The sequence below is a fragment of the Lemur catta genome, chromosome 9, assembly GCF_020740605.2.
Source record: "Lemur catta isolate mLemCat1 chromosome 9, mLemCat1.pri, whole genome shotgun sequence".
Lineage (NCBI taxonomy): Eukaryota > Metazoa > Chordata > Mammalia > Primates > Lemuridae > Lemur > Lemur catta.
In genome coordinates, this window is record NC_059136.1 from 22,265,727 (window position 1) to 22,283,628 (window position 17,902).

The window sequence follows — 17,902 nt, forward strand, 5'->3', positions numbered from 1 at the left end:
GTGATGATCATGGGTTGTCAGCGATTTGTAAACTAGAAGCAGCAACAGGATTATTCAAACATTTAAAAGATCTTATATTACCTGATAGTTAATGCTCCAAAAGCCCGTTACTCTTTTATCAGTTCTTGAAGGTTTGTTTTTTATCATCAGTATTTTTAGGAATACAGGCCTTAATTTATTGAACTGAACTTCCTGAAAATATAATGTAGCAGTATCAAATACTTTTAAGCATAAATATAGTTTCCTAGGTAAGGAGTTTGAGATATTCAAAGAAAACATGTAAGTATACAAGTATAATGAGAAAGTACATATATCATATGGAAATTATCATGTTTATTTTGCTACAACTTACATGTGAAGCTTACTTTAAATGCATCCATTGGTGTACCTTATTATATTTTAATCCACAATTATACCATTGATCCTCAGAGGTGGTGGATGATCTTTCCTATGATTTTTTTAGTGTAAAACAAAATCTGAAAGTATTAATAGCTCATCTCCTCTTGAAGGTGATTGGTCCTGGGACAGGTAGAATCTCCCAGGTTTATTCTTGTTCAGCAGATCCTTCTGTAGGTTACATAGCTTTTCTTCCAGTGGAACAAAGTTCATATCATCCATTGTTTTTCAAGTGTGTGACACTAGCCTCAAAGCAAATGAAATGACCAGTGATTTAATGATCTAATTGTCAAGTTCAACATAGAGCATTTAACTCCTGATTTAATAGCATTTGTTTTATAAATTCATATTTTCATAATTCATTTGCAAATGCAAAGGAAAAAAAGCCCCGGGTGAGAGCTTTGGGCAGAGGGTCTGGAAGGGGGACGGGTCTTTCGTTGGTCTTTCCAAAAGTAAATGCACATGAAACATTTTCATTATTACACTATTCTTTGAGGAAAAAAACCCTACTGTATACTTGTTTTCAAGTCTTCTCTAAAATCAAAGGTTGTAGATCACGATCTGGAGGTATACTCTTGATAGATACTTAAATAGACCATTTCTTTCCTCTCCTCCTTGGACAATGCCTTGTTTTCTCATCTGAATCTTTGCATTTGAAAAGATTGCTTCCTGTCGATAAATTGTAGGGCGGATTAAGGATTCTAACCCAAACCTAGCACCAAGGGACCACCCTGGAATGTTTTTTGCTGGTCTGCAAGACCACTCTGTCTTTGGGGAGAAGCTTCTGGAAAGGGGACGTCAGGCTGCTCTCTGACACACATGGAGTGAGGCACTGCCCTTGCAGGGAATTTCTGGAGGAATCTTGTTTTCTAGTCGCCTTCATCATCACTCAGATTCTCATTCCAATCTTTTCATATTATTAGAATGTTAGGGGAACGGCCGGGCGCGGTGGCTCACGCCTGTAATCCTAGCTCTGGGAGGCCGAGGCAGGTGGATTGCTCAAGGTCAGGAGTTCGAGACCAGCCTGCAAGAGTGAGACCCCGTCTCTACTAAAGATAGAAAGAAATTATCTGGCCAACTAAAAATATATATACAAAAAATTAGCCGGGCATGGTGGCTCATGCCTGTAGTCCCAGCTACTCGGGAGGCTGAGGCAGTAGGATCGCTTAAGCCCAGGAGTCCGAGGTTGCTGTGAGCCAGGCTGATGCCACAGCACTCACTCTAGCCAGGGCAACAGAGCGAGACTCTGTCTCAAAAAAAAAAAAAAAAAAAGAATGTTAGGGGAATAAATATACTTCATTGCTCTTTGTTCGGCAATAAGAAAAATTCTTTTGATTCCTCCTTTTCAAGCCAATTTGTTACAAGCCAAATTGTATTTCCAGAATTTCATCCCTGCAGTAATGCGTTGGTCTTTGTTCTTCTTTGGGTTTCACGTCTGTTTTCTGATAGAAGAAAGCACTGCTCAAATGTACAGTCACCTCTCATCTTCCTTCTTCCTAAATAGCTCAGTTCTTTGTAAGTACTGTGCTTGACTTCTAGAGGCCAGTTCCTAGACTTCTGCCAAGCCCTGGAGATACAGCATTTCCCAGGTGCAGACAGACGCTCAGTCCATGGAAATAGGCACAGGCCACTGGCTTGCAGCATAATTCTTGCTGGGAGATGATACCTCTTTTCCAAGCTGCTCAACTAATCTATTAAATAGAAGATTATGATCTAGAGAATGCTGTGATGGTTCACAGAGCCATGCCTATTGCTCTTCTCTGATGCCACTTGATCCTGACTTAGGCTTCCTGTGACCAAGCAGGAAACTAGAAGAACATTCTGGTTTGAGGTCTGTTCACGACTATATGGATTGGCATTCCATGTTTGAAGGAGTTGTCTTTCTCAGTGCATCTGACACCAAGGAGGTTGTTCACCCATCAAGCCGGATTAGATGGAATCTTGGTGTTCTGCCTTCTCAGGGACCAAAAATGTATCATTAACTCCTTAGCATTGACCTTCCTCCTATGCATGTTTATTTTTTGTATGTTTTACTCATATTCATAGCTAGATTCTGTTAACTTGAGTTGGAAAGAAAAGACCAATTTGCACACCAGTCACACCACAAGACAGTTTATCATATAAAATACCTCAGTTTTTTTGTATTCCTCACTTCCACCTCACAGTTGTACTGGTGATTAATTTTAAGAGTCTGTCCTTTAGCTTACAGGTGATTTTTCATATCTGGCCAGATTCTTATACCTCCATTGTATACTTGAAAAGATTAAGAATTATAGGAACAGGAATGAGAATTTGGCCCAGTACCACTACTCATTTATTTTCATACACATTTCTCACATGCAACAAAAGAATTATATTTTAAGAAAATGTAACTTTGTTATGTCAAAAAATGTTGTCTAGTAAAAAGTTGTTATTCAGTAAAACAAGGATCATGTAAATAAACATCTGTTTCAAATGTACCCAAAGCAATTAAAAAGCAGAGTCTAGGCCCAGAGCATGAGCCAGAGAGAAGGATTTATTTCTTCTTTTCTCTATCTTTCCTTGAATTGTGCAAATATAGGTGAGTTACCTAACCTTTTTGTGCCTCAGTTTTTCTACCTCTAAAGGGGTGGGATGGTTCTCCGAATTGATCGTGCTGGCACTTTTAGCAGTGTTCCAGTGGCCTCCAGCGAGAGCAGCAAGTTCAGGGTGCTCTGGAGTGACACGGGGGGAACTTGACTGGCACGAGCTGGCCGAGGACTCTGCTCATGATTGCGCTGCAGAACACGCAGCTTCGAACACTGAGAGAGCAGAAGAGGGGCTGGGAGTGAAGTTTGCATGATTCCATGAAGCTTTAATTTTCCTTTTTTTTGTTTTAAAAGGAAAGGTTTTATATATCCTATTGTAAAATAATGGAAATTAAACAGGGACTTTATAAAGCTGCACTGAAAGATCACATTCTGATGGTGTGATGAGCTCTGCTGGCATTCTGCCTAGGTCTGTGTTCTGCAGAAGATTTAATGGCCTGTGAAACCCATGGATTCTGTGGCATTGGATTTGTAATGTTTGACGCTGAACTTCATGCTTACAAGCAGCTCAACCCTAATGATGAACTATCTGACACCAGGCGAATGTTAGGAGCTCCCAAACCACTAGTGCCAAAGGGTAATGTTGAAAAGTTCAGAATATTTCCTTTATTTGTCAGAATATAATAATTGGCCCCCCACCCTGTCAGTGTTTTTGCACTTTACAAAAATAATTTAAGGGTTTTGTTTTTCAGTAGCATTCCTGAGTGTTTTTGCCTTTCTAAAGGATAACTATTAGTTTCTTATAAAATGGGGAATATAATCATGAAAGAGAGGAAGAAAACTAGATCAAAAATGTCAAACATTGATTGGTTGCATAAAAATTTTTCATGTAAATGTATCAGGGGAGCTTCCAATTAGCATACATACATTTGTCAATGGCTAAGACTTGCGTATATTTTGCTTTATAGAAGTAGTCATGGCATGTTGTAATTGCCTTATGTTAATAAAAAGGCTATTTATTAAGTTTTCCAGTAATATTTATTAATATGTATGTGTTTTAAAATAAAATAACTTATTTCTAGCTGAGTACTTGTTGATTTTTTTTTCCTTTACTTGAAATGCTTGTGTAGTCTCAGGTTCCAGATCATCCCAGTTCCTCAACTTTTTCCTATTTTCTTTGTAGAAATGAATAGCCTAGGTCTCCATAACTGTAGAAAATTTCTACCTATCCATCTGTCTTGGGGGCAAGCCAAACATGGAGGCTATTGAATGCGAGTGCTGCGCTGGATGGTCCCTGTCCTCCAAGGACCTTGTCATAGAGTTTCTCTGTTGCTTAGTCACACCCCTGTTTGATGACCCTTAGATGTGACACTGTTGGCATATTTGTCGTAATGCTAGCCACACTTACTTGTACACCATTATTTTGAACCTCACATGGTAGTTTCAGAATGGTTTTTAGTTGGAGAGGTGAGGCACAGTCAAGAAAATATTTAGGTATCTATCTGTATTAGCATTTTAGAGAAAAGAAGGATTAATTCCAGCACTGGTCACTAGAAAGACTGGGAAATAGAACTCGACTGTGGTGAGCAAGGTAGGTGTAATGTCAAGGAAGTGACAAACACAGTGAGTCTGTAGAGTAACTGAAATGAGGGGCCAGAGGATGGAGGAAAGGTCAAACTATTAATAGCCTGGCCCATCTATAAAACTACATCTTTTTTATTTTTGGTGAAGACATTTGGGGGATCTCAGTATCTTCTCATTCCCTTCATTTGGCATACTTACTCACTATATCAGTTTTCTACTGCTGCTCTAATGAGTTACAACACACACTGTGGTGTATGAAGACAGATTTATTATCTTATAGTTCTGGAGGTCAGAAGTCCAACGCAGGTTTTACTGGGCTAAAATCAAGGTGTCCGCAGGATGACATTTTCGTGGAGGCTCTAGGGGAGAGTTCATTCCCTACCTTTGCAGATTCTAGAGGCTGCCCTCACACCTGTAGTTTTGGCTCCTTCCTCCATCTTTAAAGCCAGCAATGTCACATCGCTCTGACCATTCTTGTCATCACAGCTCATTCTCTGACTCTGACACGCCTCTCTCCCTCCCATAAGGACCTGTATGATTATCTTGGACCCCCACAACAATCCAGGATCATCTCCCCATGGCAAGATCCCCAATTTCTGCATAGTCCCTTTTGCCATGTAAGGTACAGCTTTTGAGGATTAAGATGAGCACACTTTGAGTTATTCCTGTAAGGTTTTTGGATGGTCAGCGCCAGAGAAAGAAAGACGAGCAGAGTGGAAAGGGGCAAGCAACGAGGCTTTATTTGAGCGCTCCAGGACGAGGGTAACGGGTCCCAAGAGAGGGGCCTGGGCGAGGTTCATGGGTGCCGGGAGAGAGGGGCCCAAGAAGTCGTGCCGCCCAGGAGAGTTGAGTAGGCTTATATATGTTTTTAAAGTTGGGGGATGGGGGTTTTTTGGCACAAAGAGTTTGGGCTCGAAGAGGTAGGAATTTTCTGTTAGGGTTTTAGGGTGGGTATTGAGAACTAGGAGGGGCTGATGGTATGTATGGATTCCAGGAACCGAAACTTCTCTTATCTGGATGTGGTTATTCTTTAACTTAGCTGGGCCCAGCAGTTAGTTTTGGCAGGTCTTGTGGACTTCTTTTTCTTTAGGGAGGGAAGGGGTGCCCACCTTACAATTCCCATCTATTTCAGAGAGTTTTCCCCTACCCTAACAACAAATGTTTTAGAAAATGCCCTACTACATTTATAGGTCATCTATGGCCTTGAATAAAGTAAATAATATTAACTGAAAAGCATTAATCTAATACTAATGTTTTAAAATGCCAGAGAATGCCACTCTTCACCTTGGAGGGGCAAAAGGCAAATTTATCCAGTGATGGGGAGTTGAGCCAAAGAAAAAGTGATCATCTGCTATGCAGTCTTATGCTTTGGTAGTAACAAAGCCAAAACATATGAGAGTAATTGGGGAACTAATTATACTTAAGAAAACTATACGATTTCCTAATACAAAAAAAGGATTTCCTAATATATGATTTTTAAAAAAATTGTTTAATAAGTCTTGCCTGTTTGTGTAACAATGACAAAGAAGATTTCAACAGCTTTATTAAGGTATAATTTACATATGATAAACTGTACATATATAAAATGTATAGTTTTATAAGTTTTGACATATGTCATATGATGAAAGTGTCATCATGAGCAAAATAGTGGATATATCCATCATCCCAGAGTTCCTTAGGACCCACCTGTAATCCCTCCACCCTCCCTGCCCCCTCCAGTCCCAGGCAACCATTCATCTGCTTTCATTCACTGTATATTAACTTCCATTTCCTAGACTTTTATATAAATGTAATCATTTAGTATATACTCTGATTTTTTGGTATGATTTCTTCCCCTTACATAATTATTTTGAGACTCAGCCATGTTATAGCATGTATCAATAGTTCATTCCCTTTTATCACAGAGTACTGTTCTATTATAGGGTATGCCACAGTTTGTTTATCCATTCACTAGTTGATGGACATTTGGGTTGTTTCCAGTTTTTTTAACTATTACAAATAAAGTTGTTATGGAATGTTCATTTACAAGTCTTTTTATGGATATATGCTTTCATTTCCTTGGGTAAATACATAGGCATAGAACTGCCAGGTCATACGGTTGGTGTACATTTAACTTTTTAAGAAACTGTCAATCTGTTTTCCAAGGAAGTAGTACCATTTTACAGTTCCACCAGCAGTGTATAAGAAGGAATTAGAGTTTTAAAACTTTAAAAACATCTCATGATGACTGCTTGAACACTCAGTATATAAGATGTACATCATGTGTTGGAGAAGTGATGTGGGCATTTAAGGAGCCTGTTTCATATTAGCAAGTACATTTATACACTTATAAAGACAACACACTGCATAATGTGACATTAAGTGTCGGTGGGGCCGGGCGCAGTGGCTCACGCCTGTAATCCTAGCACTCTGGGAGGCCAAGGCGGGTGGATCGCTCAAGGTCAGGAGTTCGAGACCAGCCTGAGCAAGAGTGAGACCTCGTCTCTAATAAAAATAGAAATTATCTGGCCAACTAAAATATATATAGAAAAAATTAGCCGGGCATGGTGGCACATGTCTGTAGTCCCAGCTACCCGGGAGGCTGAGGCAGTAGGATTGCTTGAGCCCAGGAGTCTGAGGTTGCTGTGAGCTAGGCTGATGCCACGGCACTCACTGTAGCCCGGGCAACAAAGCGAGACTCTGTCTCAAAAAAAAAAAATAAAAAAAAATAAGTGTCAGTGGGAGGTCCAGATAATGTGTGAGGAGTCTTTGGCCTACTGTGATGACAGAAAGCTGATTAGATGAGGCACAGGGCTCTCTGTGGGATGATTTAACACTGGCAGAAAAGAGCTACAAGCAAATTCATTTGTTAGGTTAAATGAACATACTGATGTCCAAGCACTCCTATCCATATGAACCACCCACTCTTTATTACTCATCTGCTTCCTAGAGGTATCTATCGGCATTTTTATCAGTTAGTTATTACTATATAACAATCCACCCCAAAATGAGTGGCTTAGACAACAATAATTTATTCTTCCTCACGTGTCTATGGGTCAATGGGGTAGTTTTGCTGACTTTGACCAACTTAGCTCAATCGCTGGTCTCAATCATGGGTCAGCCATGAGCTTAGCTGGGCGGCTTTGCCACTCACCGTACTCCATGTGGTCCCCTCCTCCAGCAAGCTGGTCCAGGCTTCTCACCATGATTTAGGCTGGGAACTGCTACATTTTGTTGGCCAAAGCCAGTCTCAAGCCCAGTGCAGATTCAGGGGACAGAGTGGAGCTGCAAAGTCACTGCAAAATGCGCAGGCGAATGGATGGGTGGATAATCAGTCATTTTTCATCAATCCAACACGTCATCAGATACCATCTTGGCAACCATCTTTCAGTATTCAGTGTAATTACTTACCTGACCATGTTATTTAGCTAGAAACTGGCTGAGACCAAAAACGTAATAGGTCCTCTGAGCCAATTCTAAGTTGCATGGGTGTCTGGTTGCCAACCTCAACAGCTGAAAGGCTTTCAAATTAGAAGCTGCATAGTGACCTATACCAATACCTAGTGGTCAGGGGCTGTGTATACAGTCTAGAACACAATAGTCCAATAGGATTAGAGTCTGAAAAGGGCAAATAGTATTTGGCGTTTTGTTTCAATAAACATATAATGCATTTTATAAAGATTCTCACCCCAAATAATCTAAGTTTCACATAATAGTGTTTTTGTGTCTAGTCACACCTGGAACAACATCCCCAAGGGACTCTTACACGTACCTGTAGCCAGGAATCATTGATTTATTGGCAGACCTCACTCTCGATCTAGCTAGTTGCTCCTCCACGGTTCTTATGAATGAACCATGTCTTTGTCTTCTTTGGGGGAAACCAAGATGGTGGGTCCCACAAAACTTCTCCATTCCAGGAGGAGCCAAGGAAGGATAGCCTAACAGGGGGTTTCCTATGTATCTCCTGAAAACTAAATCTCCACTTCAAGTGTTTCGAGAAGGGCTTTCACTAAACCACAAACTCGCATCTATTTAGGAATTTGGTCAATTAGCATCTGGGAGGAAAGCGCTCAAAGGCGAAGAAGTCGCCCCGGCTTCTTCCGCCGGCCCCGAGCCCCGCCCCTCGTCCTTTCGTGCCCTAGGGCATCGCCCAGGACAGCGCTCAAAATACAGTTTCACATGCTGACCGCCCCTGTGGAATTCGAATTTTAAATAAGCGCCGCACGGAACTTTGATTTTGATCACTCAGTCAGGAAACATCACCTGGAAAATACTATAGTGCCTACCGTCCCCTTCCCGCTTCGGCCCGTCCTGTGCCCCGCCCAAGATCCGCCCCCGTGCTCCACGCTCCGCCCTCTGCGCTCAGCTGACCGGGGCCTTGTGAAGAAACCGGAACCCGGCGCTAGAGGGCACCGGGGGCGGGGCCTTGCACGGGCACAACTGCGCGCGTGCGCGCGCGGGCTCTTGCGTCATTCGGCCGCGCCCAAGCTTTCCGCGACAGTGGCCCCGGGTCGCGGTGGCGGTGGAGGCGGGGTCGTAGGTCGTCCGGGGCAGGTTCCCCTCGGCGCTTCCTCATGGAGGAGGCGGTGTGCACGGTTGCAGCCCCGAATGCTTGCAATTCTCTCTGGACAGCGACGAAGGCGGTGGCCTCGCGAGCGCAGGAGGGGGCGGCCTGTGCGGGGGTGTGAGCTGAGGTGCCCGGGGCCAGATTGCCTAGGAGAAGCGGCTCGGCCGGCCTGCTGACTGGTGTGAGGTCGCCACTCCTTCCTTTCAGGCAAGCTCGAAGGGGCTGACTTGCAGGCGAGCCTGCCCATTTTGGGTCGGGGAAGGGCCTTTCAGGGGCAATTTTCCTTTCCAGGTGTTTTGAGTTAAGGAAGCTGATTTCCTATTCGCAGTTACGAAGCCCAGCGTGAATCGGATTGCCATTCAAATCCCACGGAAACCTGGCTCTTTGGTTGGCCCTGCCAGGGGCTCACGTTCATTAAGTTCATTGAAATGGTTTTATTTGTCTTGGTGAGTTTTATAACTGACAGTTGAACAAACCTTAGAAGTGTGCTGTAACGTTTTGAAAAGGCTGTTTTAATTCCCTCTTATGAAAGTGCGGAATCCTGTTTCCCTCTCCACGCGATTGCACAAAACTGTGTATGTTTAGTTTTGTGTTTGTTCCTCTCCAATTCGTTTTCTAGATTGTCAATTCATTTAGTACAGGACTACATCTTAAGTTCTTTTTCTAGAAATCTTGTATATACCATGTGCCCAGTTAGTACTTTTTTTTTGAGTTATAAGAGGAAATATGAGAGAGTTAGAGATCTTTCATTCCAGTAAGCTGTCTGTTGAAGCAGTATGTTATGCTCGATTGAGTAGGTTTCATGTTAATTGGTTAGTTAAATTAAGTTTGGAGGCTAGTAACCAAATTTTAAAAAGTACTTGGTAACCATTCAGTCCTTTTGCCTACTTCTGTATTTTCTTCTTTCCAGGCTGGAGCTACTCTGCCAGGATTTAAAACTTTAAATCGGAATAAAGGGTAGTATTTACCAGGAAATGAGAGTGAATAAATCATCTCTAACCTCTTCCAACCTTTTTTTTCATAATAGAGACCATACTAAATTTTCATGTAAGTTAATATTTTAATTTATAACTAATGTTATATTTTAATGCTAAATTAGGGCTGGAAATTTAGATTCTGTAGTATTTGTAAGTACAGTACTGCTTTTAAGAATAATTAGTCAAATGAGAGGTTGGAAAAAAATTAAAGCTGACTTTAGATAGCAGTGAAAACCAAGCAGAAGTAGACTGAGAACTCTGAAGTTTTATTATGATGTGGCAGCAGCCAATTGCAGAAGTAGAGTCCACTTACTTGTCTGTGTGACCTCTGCATTTGATTTTACCTCTGGGAGGTTTGGTTTCTTTAGCTGTAAAGTGGGGATAATGAATGATACCATTTTCTCATTATTGTGTAGAATAGAAATGATGGATATAAATCACTGGAACAGGACCTAGGTAGGGGCTCAATAACTGGTAGCTGTTATTGTTAGGGAGAGAGAATAATAAAAAAGAATTTCACTTGCTTTCAGGATATGAGGTCTGTCTGAAAAGTATTCAGCCATTGTTAATACAACGAGAATGGTTTGCACAATATCGATGTAACCTGGCAGCCAAGGAGTGGACTGTAGCATATATGTGAACAATGATGACTTCACCGTACTAGTCAGTGGGGTGCTAGATGCTGTTGGGTGAGAAGTCTGTGTATTCTGTGGCTGTTGCATTCAAAATGACTGAGCAAGTAGAGCAATGAATCTGCATCAAATTTTGCGTTAAGCTTGAACATTCCTCCAAGGAAACTATTCGGATGATTCAAAAGGCTTTTGGGGATGATGCAATGAGTGCAGTGCAAATAAAAGTGTGGCACAAATGCTTCAAATATAGTTGAGAATCTGTTAAAAGTGATCCATTTTCTGGAAGGCCTGAAACAAGCAGAACACTTGAGAATGTTGAACATGTACAGGCTGTAGTCAATAAAGATCAGCCACTGACAGTGGGAGAACTAGAAGCTGATCTGGGGGTTCCAAAAACTACTGTGTCCAAGATTTTGATGCAGGATCTTGGCATGAAATGTGTAGTGGCAAAATGCGTTTCGTGGCTTCTGCTACCGAAGCAGATGGAACATCGTGTTGCATTTGCTAATGACTTGCTTTAAACCACTACCAGTTAACCAGATATTCTCAAGGAGGTCATAACCAGAGATGAATCCAGAAACCAAGGCCCAGTTGTCCCAATGGAAGTCACCTGGTTCTCCACACCCAAGAAAGTGTGGCAAAGTGCAGCAAGATAAAGACCATATTAAGTGTGTTTTTTGGTTCAGAAGCTGTTGTCCATCATGAGTATGCTCTTCTGGGCCAAACAATTAATGAGTGCTACCTCAATGTTCTTCGTCAGTTGAGAGATGCAATGTGACGAAAAGGATAACAGCTGTGGGCAACTGGTGATTGGCAGCTTCCTCATGAGAACGTGCCTGCCCGTGTATCACCTGTGGTCTCATGCAGAGTGTTTTTGGGAAACATCAAATCACCCAGATGACTAAGCCCCCCCTACAGCCCAGATTTGGCGCCCTGTGACTTCTGGCTTTCCCCAAAACTAAAATCACCTTTGAAAGTGAAGAGATTTCACACCATCAGTGAGATTCAGGGAAATACGATGAGGCAGCTGATGGCACTTCCAACAAAGGATTTCACAGAGTGTTTTGAACAGTGGAAGAGATGCTGGGAAAAATGTTTGAGGTCCCAAGGTGCCTACTTTGAAGGGGACTGAGGCGTCATTTTCCTGTTTACAGCATATCTTGTATCTTCTTCAATAAATGTCTGCATTTTTCATATTACATGGCTGGATACTTTCTGGACAGACCTCATATTTTAATGTATAAACTAGTTCACTCGTATTTAAAACACACGACTTTAAATACATTTTTTCCCTCGGAGAAGGTATAAACTTCATCTAAACTCTGATTTGTTTGATTGGTATATATTGTGATATTGAGCAGAAAGACTTCTCTGTGGAGCATAAAGCAGTTGTTACTGGGGGGTGAAGGTAGGGGAGGAATGGGAGATGTAGATCAAAGGTACAAAGTAGCAGATACAGAGGATGAACAAGTCTGGGGATGGAGTGTATAACGTGAGGACTATAGGTAATAACATTGTACTAGGGGTTTTTGAGTAGATTTTGGCTGCTTTTGTCACAAAAATGTAACTATATGAGGTGATAGTTATGTTAATTCCCTTCATTCTGGTAACCATTTCACTGTATGTATCCCATAGCATCATATTGTAAACCTCAAATATACACAAATTTATTTAAAAAATAAATAGAAGCTGCTATTTGATAACAAACTAAAAAAGAGGACCTGTGTTCTAGAACCAAGAGCACCCCTCAGACAAGAGCATGCTCAGCATTAAACATTTCTGTATATCTGACTATATTTGTTGTACGTAAATAAACCTGAAATAGAACAACTGTCTAAAGTTCTATAATGGTTCCAGAGGAAAATAAATTATGACCTTGCAAAAGGATTACATATCTGTTCCATGTCTTTTGGATTTGCATGTAGACTGTAGGGCCCCACATGATCTGACGCTCACCATTTTACTCTGCCGTGATATCTCACCGACCCTCACTCACTCAGGGTAAGCCACAGCGCCCTTTCTTTTCCTAGAAAACTGTACACGTGCATTTACCGCAGAGCCTCTGGACTTTCTTTTCTCTCTCTGCTTTGTTCTTTTCCTATCTCTTTGAAGCTTTTGCTCAATATTACTTCCTCAGCAAATCCTCCTAACCACCCTAATTAAAATACAACTCCCCAGTGAGCTTAACAGGCTTTATTTTCACTATAGCACTTAACCACTTTCCACTATAATGTCTTTATTTTTGTTGTTGTTGTTTATTGTTTCACCCTGCGTCCAACAGAAGGTAAACTCTGTGAGGTTAGGGTTTTGGTTTTATTCACTGTTGTACCCCTATTCCTAGAGTGTAGTATGTACTCAGTAAATCTTTGTTGGTTAAGTAAATGATAGAGGCAAACCACCTGTTCACAGGGAGCCACAGTGAAGGTGATACGGGTTATGTACATAAGTAACTGAAATACAGACTAGAAGAGTAGTGTCCAAAGAGGTGTAGGTTAAAGGCTAGGGAATTCAGGAAATTTTGTGATGACTCTGGCTTGTGGAATTCAAGCAGGGCTTCCTTGCAGAGGTGCTTTTTGAACTCAGAGGGTAGTGTAGACAAAAATACGGAGGAGGAAAAGTAGGAATAGGTTAGCATGGCAACAGTGTGCTGATGTGGGTAGAACACACGGTGTGTGAAATAGTATTGGGGGATAAGATTTGAAAGGTATATTTGGAACCAATGGTAAAGGGTCTTAGTTACTAGGTTACAAAATTTGGACTTCTTGCTGTCAACAGCTGGTAGTCATTCTAAATTTTTAAGCAAAATAGTGAGACTAGCAGAGGTGTGTTTTATAGAGCAGCACGGCAGCATCATGCGTTTAAGCTGGACCAGGGTTGGGAGATACACGAAGGTGCAGGGTCTGGTCAGCAGAGCAGGCGCAAGACCGCGTTTCAGAAGTAGAAGCCATCTGGCACTCTTGTCACTTGTGTCCACTCTGGGTGATGAGGATGGTGAAGCCATTGTCAGAGTGCAGGGAGGAGCAGATGGGGCAGAGAAGACCACCTGCACTGAGAGCCTAGTCTGAGCTGCAACTTGCTTGTGTTCTGCCTCTGGGACTAAAAGGAGACTCCAGTGGGAAAGACAGAAGGCTGGGGAACCTGTGCTAACCCCAGCTGGGTAACAAGTTACTTAGCATCTCTGTGTCACATCATCATTGGCCCTTACCACATATCTTTTCAAGCCTTTGTGAAAGTGAAATGTCAGAAGTACTGTGATGAGTGCAAAGCTGTCTATGTACTTCAGTTGGTATAATTTTTAAAGTTTGCTGACTTTGGCGATTGTGTTGCTTACTGTTAGTCATTTTGCAAAGCAAATCTTAATTTAGGTTTTCCTCATTAGAATACTAGTACATTCTTTTCTTTCTTCTTTTCCCCCTCGCCTCCCTTCCCTTCCCTTCCCTTCCCTTCCCTTCCCCTTCCCCTTCCCCTTCCCCTTCCCTTCCCTCCCTTTCTCCCTCTAAAGAGATGGGGTCTCACTGTTATCCAGGCTGGATGGAGTGCAGTGGCACTATCATAGCTCACTGCAGCCTCTCATTCCTGGACTCAAGAAGTCTGCCTCATTCTCCCAAGCAGTCAGACTACAGGCACACACTACCATGACTGGCTAATTTTTTTTTAATTTTTTGACAGATAGGATCTCCCTATCCCTATGTTGCCCAGGCTAGTCACAAACTCCTGAGCTCAAGTGATCTTGTCTTGGGCTCCCAAAATGCTGGGATTACAGGCGTGAGCCACTGTGATTGGCCACTAGACCATTTTATCCTGTTCCTTAAATTACCTGTTCTCCACATTATTTAAGAAGGTGGACCAATTTCATTTTATTTTCTTTCAGATGTATTTATTCTTTTTCAGTATGCTTTCATTTAATGAAAGTTTACATTATAAGTATTCATAAATATCAGTATAATCAGTTGTGAAAATCAAGTTTGTTAAAATTTAGAGCAAGCTGAAAATTCTAAGAGTCTTTAAAAGTGTGTTTAAAATTTCAATAGGTTATTTTTAGAATGTTTAAACTCTGTGGAGTCCTTGAGGATGGGACCTTTGATCTTCATTATAACTTCGGTGTCTGGGACATAGTACCTGTTCAATATGTGTATTGAACAAATGGCCACATGTAAATAAACCTAGTAGGGTTTACTCCACCTGCGCCCATCTAAGTAGCAAGGTGGGCAGGTTACCAACTGGCATCTCAGGTTTGGGAACCTAGTTGAAGTGAAATTTAGCAAAGTTTTGTTTAGCTGTTTTTAAGCCTGCCCGTGTCTCATGGCTAATCCTTAAGAATAAAAATCTCTCTGTTGCAGGCTCTCCCAGCTGTGATTGACCTTCGGTTACAGAGGGTGGGAGCAGAGTGTCACCAAGTCTGAGAGTAACGAAGCAACATATTCCTTTTGGGACATTCACACTGTTGTCCTGTTTTCAAACTGTAAGTCAAAATGAGATAATTCATTTTTTTATTTTAGTGACTAAAGACTACTTTATAATTTGAAGGCTTGCAAATTTTATGTTGCTTTCCATCTGCACATATATACACACAGGTATAGTTCCATGAGTGAACAAATAACCAAATAGCCTTAATTCTAGGAAGGCTTATAAATCAAATTTGCCATCATACATGAGTGCCTTTTGTGGGGAAACTACTGCAAAGAACCAAAGTAATTGTCTTTAAGGAACTTAAAGCATTTATCTTCGAAGATAGAACTTGAGAATTTAATTTTATGAGGCTGACCATAAATAAAATTCTCATTACCTTGGGGAGGGCACCAAGCCATTTGTGAGGAATCTAACCCCATGACCCAAATCTCGCCCACCAGGCCGCACTTCCAATATTGGAACTCAAATTTCAACATGAAATTTGGAGAGGACAGACATCCAAACTGTATCAAATACAGTGAACCCTTGTTTAGCCATCACCCAGCTTTAATAGGGATCTCTATTTTCTGTAGATAATTTTTGGTTTTTTAAAAACCAGAGTGGAAATTTTATACTTAGCATAATAAACGTATTCATGTATATGTTAGCTATCTCAGTGGCATATGGGAATAAGCATTTATGATCATACAGTTTTGTGGGTCAGCTGGGATAATTCTTTTCTGTGCGTTTCACTCTGTTGTGATCAGTGGGCTACCCAGGATATGCTCTTCACAAGGTGATGGCAGTGTGCAAAGGTTCAAGCTGAAGTATGAGGGACCTCTTTAGGTCTGGACTGGAAACTGGCACTGTGTCACTTATACCTGCCTCCCATTGGGCAAAGCATGCTTGATGGCCAAGCCTCAAATCAGTGAGGTGAGGAAGAATAGTCTTCTCATTGCAGTGTACAGGAACCATAATGTTCCTCAGCAGGCAAATAAAAAACACTTGTGTTTGGATTGATATCAACTCAGTGTAATAATACTGTGTTTATTATTAATATGTTACCACCCCCTACTTAACTGTCTCTTATCTATCTCCCTAATGACCCTTAAGACTAAAGCTATTAATCATTAAGCATTAAGATTAAAAGCAATCACCATTTTATCCAGAGAGCTTAGAATAATGCTTAGCACTTAGAGCATCGTATATCCGGTAAATACCATTAGGGAGGGCGGATAAAGTAATTGAGGGGCTAGGTGCACAGGAGTTTAAGTTGCTTTGGTTACATGCCAGGGTCTGTAACTTGATGAATGAAAAAACTTGGCTAGTTAGCAAGGATCTTGAATGAATTGCAGATTAGTTCTGGGACTCAGTAATTAAATTGTGGGACTAAAAATCCTAAGACATACTAGAAAGTTGGACCAAATTGTGGGACTAAAAATCCCAAGACATACTGGAAAGTTGGACTGGCAGTTAATTATAACCAGTTGTAAGCCTTGTTGCTAAGTACTGTTTTTTTCTCTGCTATCCATGCTTTGCTTTAGTTCATTGGTCAGCTGAGTTCACGCATTGGCTATTTGGAAAACAAATTTGCAGGTGGTTTTGTGTATTGAACCATCTAGGTCCTCATGTTCTGTAAAGGCCACCAGTACTACGTTACACACCCTAGGAGTCATCCTCTGTTATCAAGATAATGTGAAATCTGCTTTCTCTCAACACATCCCCAGATAGGCTAAATAAATTACCTTATGCTTATATCCACATATATTTCTAAGAAGAAAATGTATGGGTGGAAAATTTTGAGTTTCTCTGTGTAGATTATTCAAAAGGATACATTTGTGAAATTGATAAATGTATTGATAAACTGGATTTGTATATTGTTAGGCCTGATTTTTATTTTTATTTTTATTTATTTATTTTTTTTTGAGACAGAGTCTCACTCTGTTGCCCGGGCTAGAGTGCCGTGGCGTCAACCTAGCTCACAGCAACCTCAAACTCCTGGGCTCAAGCAATCCTTCTGCCTCAGCCTCCCAAGTAGTTGGGACTACAGGTATGCACCACCATGTAATTTTTTCTATATATTTTTAGTTGTCCAGATAATTTCTTTCTATGTTTTTGGTAGAGACGGGTCTTGCTCTTGCTCAGGTTGGTCTCGAACTCCTGAGCTCAAACGATCCACCTGCCTCGGCCTTCCAGAGTGTTAGGATTACAGGCGTGAGCCACCGCGCCCAGCCAGGCCTGATTTTTTATTCTGTAGAATTTTTTTTTTCCCTCATTCCCAAAGTTTGATTACAATGGACCATTGGATAAGACTGGAAACTTTTTTTTAAATATAGAATCAGAGTTGATAAAATCAATTTAAACTTGGTTTTGTATCATGATCCCATCTTTTGCCATAATTGGAAGAATTGGTGCTAAATTTAAATAATATATTTATTATCAATGTTAGTAATGAAGAAAACATTTTTCCTTCATGAGAAGAGAAATGGAGTAAAATTTTGAATTGCATGTGAACTGTCATGATCATTCTATGAAAATCTCATTTCATTTTGTATTGTTTAGATTTGGAGACTGCATCATCCTGCCTCTAGTACCAGCAGTTTCTCTGTTCTGTGATCAATGTGCTTCACAGGAACCTCTTAAGTAACAAACGAAATGAGCCAGGAGCGTGGAAAATATGACTTTTATATTGGTCTGGGATTGGCAATGAGCTCCAGCATTTTCATTGGAGGAAGTTTCATTTTGAAAAAAAAAGGTCTTCTGCGACTTGCTAGAAAAGGCTCTATGAGAGCAGGTATGTTATGCCCTATGTGACTTTGAAATGGTATCAGTGTGTACTTACATACTCATGTTCTTTGTGGAAGACCACTT

General features: G+C 41.0%; 1 protein-coding gene across 6 annotated transcripts in view; it reads left to right on the forward strand.

The window, feature by feature from the left end:
* The first annotated feature begins 9,364 nt into the window (after nt 1–9,364).
* NIPA2 (NIPA magnesium transporter 2) overlaps nt 9,365–17,902 on the forward strand; it is a 38,423-nt gene continuing 29,885 nt past the window's right edge. For 4 of the 6 annotated variants that reach the window (XM_045561091.1, XM_045561092.1, XM_045561089.1 and 1 more), the window contains exons 1-4: nt 9,365–9,479; nt 9,944–10,080; nt 14,983–15,104; nt 17,594–17,825. In XM_045561091.1, coding sequence (XP_045417047.1) covers nt 17,687–17,825 — 139 coding nt within the window. In that variant the 5' untranslated portion in view covers nt 9,365–9,479; nt 9,944–10,080; nt 14,983–15,104; nt 17,594–17,686. Of the gene's footprint in view, nt 9,480–9,943; nt 10,081–12,567; nt 12,644–14,982; nt 15,105–17,039; nt 17,082–17,593; nt 17,826–17,902 lie in introns of those variants that run through there. The other 2 variants (XM_045561090.1, XM_045561093.1) reach the window with 2 other exon arrangements.